Consider the following 4685-nt stretch of genomic DNA (forward strand, 5'->3'; position numbering starts at 1 on the left):
GACTTTTCACTATTGGTCTCCATAACGGAGAGATCAGGACACAGCGGGACATTTCTGAGTCTGACAGCATGAAGCAGAACCTTATTGTGTCAGTAAAAGATAACGGACAGCCCTCTCTCTCTGCCACCTGTTCCATGTATTTACTTATTTCTGATAACTTGGCTGAGGTGCCGGAACTGAAGGATATTTCTTACGACGAGAAGAACTCCAAACTGACCTCTTATCTGATCATCGCGCTGGTGTCTGTGTCCACCTTTTTTCTTACCTTCATCATCATCATCCTGGGTGTGAGGTTTTGTCGCAGGAGAAAGCCCAGACTGTTGTTTGATGGAGCAGTTGCCATCCCCAGCGCTTATCTCCCTCCTAATTACGCAGATGTTGACGGCACAGGAACTTTACGCAGTGCTTACAATTATGACGCCTACCTGACAACAGGTTCTAGAACCAGTGACTTTAAGTTCGTGACGTCTTACAATGACAACACACTGCCTGCTGACCAGACTCTGAGGAAAAGTCCATCAGACTTTGCTGATGCCTTTGGGGAATTGGAAGAGGGTTTTGAGGTATGAATACACAAAGCATCTATTTTGTCAATTGTTGAAATAACTCAAACACAATTTCCTTTCAAAGTTTAATTTAAGTCGTCTAATAGCTGGATATTTACAAACTTAGAGCATTGTTTCCTACTTCTCTTATATTATTGAATTGGTGCATGATTGTATTTTTTTGCGTTTGTGTCTTTTGTCTGTCTGTTCATTTTGGTCTAAATCAGTTCTTGCGGTTCTTTGATTATTTCCAGTAACCTCTTTTAAAAGCTAGTTTGTATAGTTTACAAAATCGATTTAATCTCAGCAATGGATGGCCACTTTAATTTTCCTCCTGTGAAGATGTAAAACCCTGCTTCATAGTTAAACTCTTGTTTAGGTTTAAATTAGATGTTACATGAGGCTTGTCAGTTTTTATATTGTTATACAGTTTACATACTGCACATACATATTCTTGACACCTACAGTTTTTGGTCTGGCAGTGAATTTGTCTTAGACTTAGACTAAGACTATAACTCATTTGAAGTCCTGACATTTAATTTTTAAGAAGATTGTTTATGTGCGGTTGATACCATTGGTCTTAACTTTTTACTAATTTTTATACAAGTGCATATGGTTCTTGAAGCAAATTTATTACTGATTATAAAAATCTTATATTAACCTTCTATACAATTGATTAGACGGAACATAAAGGAAGTAATATGATTGAGTTTCAGTGTTGGACTCTGATAGACTATATTTTTGCGAGTCCGTTTTCCATTGTCTTTTGATACTAAATCTTTAACACAATCAGTTGATCATTGTTGCAGAGAAAAATACGTCTGTCTGTTGGATTGAGCCTCATCTGTATGTTTCTTTGTACAGACGTGTCAGCCGCATGAATACAAATAAATTTCCATGGTGGTCTTAAAATTAGGCTCAAAAAAATAAATGTTATAATGATGCCTAGCAGGCTGATTTATATACGGTATAAATACAGTATATCAAAGCTGAATGACTGAAAACCCAAACAGACATGCTACTTTTGTTGCATGCTGGTTATTTAGGTAAATGGCATCACCTGTAGTATGTAGGTCTTTGTATTTATATCCACTCTACTGCACTTTATTAACAGGTATATGTGTGGCCTTCCTTTTGTTGAAGTTTTGTTATGGTTGATTGCTCTCTGGTCTGAACACTGTCATTGTGTAATACAGACAAATGTAGAGAGAAAAATGTTTATTTTTTATTTTAATTGTAGTTGCACTGTACTGTCTGTCCAATGGACATGTTTGCAGTGATTTTACTTGCTCCATGATATGCTCTAAGTCATTACCTTTTTCTATTCATAACTTCAGGAGCCACATCTGTATTGTTTCCAGTCTGTGTTTTTAGTGGGTCAATTGAGGCTTGGGTTGGTATTTTAGACCAATAATGCACTCTTCTCAGGTCATGACGTGACAGAATATCAGTCACTGTGTATATTAACATAGAGTGTGAGTGTCATACAGGTAGACTAGAGGTCATGCTGACAGAAAGAGGGACTTTATCTTAACCCAATTACTGATTCTATTACAGGGATTTTGCTAGCAGCTGTTTTGCATGACTGTTTTCTGTGGATTGACTAAGTGATTGGTCTCAACTCTTTGTGTCTCGGCTATGCCTTAAAGTAAGTGTTTGATTTATTGCATCTGCTTTGTGTTGTTGATACTCATTGACAAAGTGTAGCATAGTCTTTAGTATCAATTTCTATTTTGTGATGGTAGGAGGTAACTGTATGTTGTGTCGAAAAGGTATTGTTCTTACCTTAAATCACCATATTTGTAGATCTGCAGTGATATACAAGTTGTAGTAGTATATTTAGTGCAAGTCTTTTTTACGGGTCGTGGCCTTGTTTCTTAATAAACACACACACAGCCATCTTGACTCTGTTTATTCATGTGGCTGCTCTTTGTTATGTAGACTGTTTTTTGCTATCTGGGCTAATTTCTCTGTCCTTGGTGCTGAATAGATGATATCTTTTCAGAAACTTGTTTAGTTTTCTTCAAACTTACATTTACACCACTACTCTGGTTTCTCACTGATATGTGATTGAATAAGCTACTCAGAAGTTAGGCCATACAAAATAGTGGTTTTTATCATGATTGATTTAAGCTGCAAGTATAATAAACAAACTAATGTGTAAATTGATAACTCTTCAAAAGTTTAATTCCTTTTTGTTACTACATAAGAACTTTACTTTAAAATATTACAGACAACTACTGCCCATTTATTTCAACCATATATGCAGGTGCTCAGCGTTCCAAACTTTTACAGCTCTGCAGATTTGTGAATTTAAAATAAAGTCATTACAAAAAATTTAGTTTAACCACTTTTGAAATATAGAAAAATAAAACAATCAAAGTTCAGACAATTACTGACTAGTCAATGGAAGTGTCTGTTAGTATGTTTTATTGTTTGACAAGGATACAATCATACAGCATAAACCGGAAAATAGTAACCACATTTTAAGCTCAAGTTATGTAAATGTAAATGTGCTGTATTTATATAGCGCTTTTCCAGTCTTAACGACTGCTCAAAGCGCTTTCACATCTACAGGAAACATTCATCATTCACACACATTCATACACTGTGGCCGGGGCTGCCGTACAAGGTGCCACCTGCTCATCAGATAAACACGCACACACATTCACACTCCGATGCGCAGCACCGGGGGCAACTCGGGGTTCAGTGTCTTGCCCAAGGATACTTCGACAATGACTGCAGGGGCGGGGATTGAACCACCAACCTTCCAATTGGCAGGCAACCGCTCTACCACTGAGCCACAGCCGCCCTTATCCAGTGTGAAAACACTCATTTAGAACAGCAGGTTAGATTACATTCTGATGGAGGAACACTACACAGCTACTCTGGATCTTCCTGGTTTGAACCTCATGGAGGACTGCAGTTGCCAATATTGGTAAAGTTGCAGTTGTTGTGTCTAGTTCACACGCAAATAAACAGAAGTTTTAAGCTATAGACAATTTAAAGTGATCGTTTTTATCAGTGTTTTTTGTTGAACTTAACTCACGGTGGCGCTATAAGCCAGCATTAAGATGTCTGAATCCCTCCGTCCTTTGGGGTGGAAGTACAAACGTCTGCTCCTGCGTCTAGATAAAGGGACTCACCCTGGGTTCGCAGTTGCTATTTGGGTGAACTGTCTTTGTTCGCTTTATTCTTCAACCTTTTAAGAACTTATCGTCGACGATGGATTCGAAAATACTCGTATTTCAAACGTGCGGGTTTCATTTCCTCCTTTTTTTGCATGCCGCATATGGAGACATGAGCTATTCTTTTCCAGAGGAGATGAAACGAGGATCAGTTATTGGAAATATGGCCAAGGATCTCGGGCTGGACACGGGCGCGCTCTCTAACAGAAGAGCACGTATTGACACCGATGGGACTGATAAACGTTACTGTGACATAAACCTGAATAACGGAGAGTTGACTGTTGCCGACAGGATTGACCGAGAGGGGCTTTGTGGAGAAAAGGCTTCGTGTATTCTAAAACATGAGCTAGTGCTGGAAAATCCTCTCGAGCTACATCGGATCAGTTTTCACATTAAAGATATTAATGATAACTCGCCACAGTTTAAAGAAGCTTTCATCAATTTAGAAATCCGAGAGTCGGCAGTCAAGGGAGCTCGTTTTGTGATAGAGGAGGCGCACGATGCGGATGTAGGAGAAAATTCAGTTCAGCAGTACAGCCTCAAAAAGAATGATAATTTCGTTTTGTCCGTTGATGGAAATACAATAGAGCTTGTTCTTGAAAAGGAGCTTGATCGTGAAAAACAACAAGAGATCAATTTGCTCCTTACAGCTCTAGATGGAGGCTCCCCTCAGAGATCAGGTACTGTGGTCATACACGTCACTGTACTGGATGCTAATGATAACGCCCCAGTGTTTAGCCAGGCCGTTTATAAAGCCAGTCTGCCTGAGAACTCTCCTGTAGATACTGTAGTGGTCACAGTGAGTGCTACTGATGCAGACGAGGGAGTGAACGGTGATGTAACATATGAATTTGGACATGTTACTGAAGATGTAAAGAAGATATTTAGTATTGACCGTAAAGTAGGTGAGATACGAGTAGTTGGTGCTGTTGACTATGAAACTACGACCTCA

At 38.8% G+C, this 4685-nt stretch overlaps 2 protein-coding genes across 2 annotated transcripts in view; both read left to right on the forward strand.

Moving 5' to 3' along the window:
* The window catches only part of LOC117951272 (protocadherin beta-15-like), a 15045-nt gene extending 14476 nt beyond the window's left edge, over window positions 1–569 (forward strand). The window contains exon 2 of the mRNA XM_034882905.1: window positions 16–569. Within this exon, the coding sequence (XP_034738796.1) occupies window positions 16–569 (554 nt within the window). The remainder of the gene's footprint in view (window positions 1–15) is intronic.
* Window positions 570–3491: 2922 nt separating this feature from the next.
* The window catches only part of LOC117951604 (protocadherin gamma-A4-like), a 3939-nt gene continuing 2745 nt past the window's right edge, over window positions 3492–4685 (forward strand). The window contains exon 1 of the mRNA XM_034883378.1: window positions 3492–4685. Coding sequence (XP_034739269.1) covers window positions 3771–4685 — 915 coding nt within the window. The 5' untranslated portion in view covers window positions 3492–3770.

Source organism: Etheostoma cragini, chromosome 10 (assembly GCF_013103735.1).
Source record: "Etheostoma cragini isolate CJK2018 chromosome 10, CSU_Ecrag_1.0, whole genome shotgun sequence".
Taxonomy (NCBI): domain Eukaryota; kingdom Metazoa; phylum Chordata; class Actinopteri; order Perciformes; family Percidae; genus Etheostoma; species Etheostoma cragini.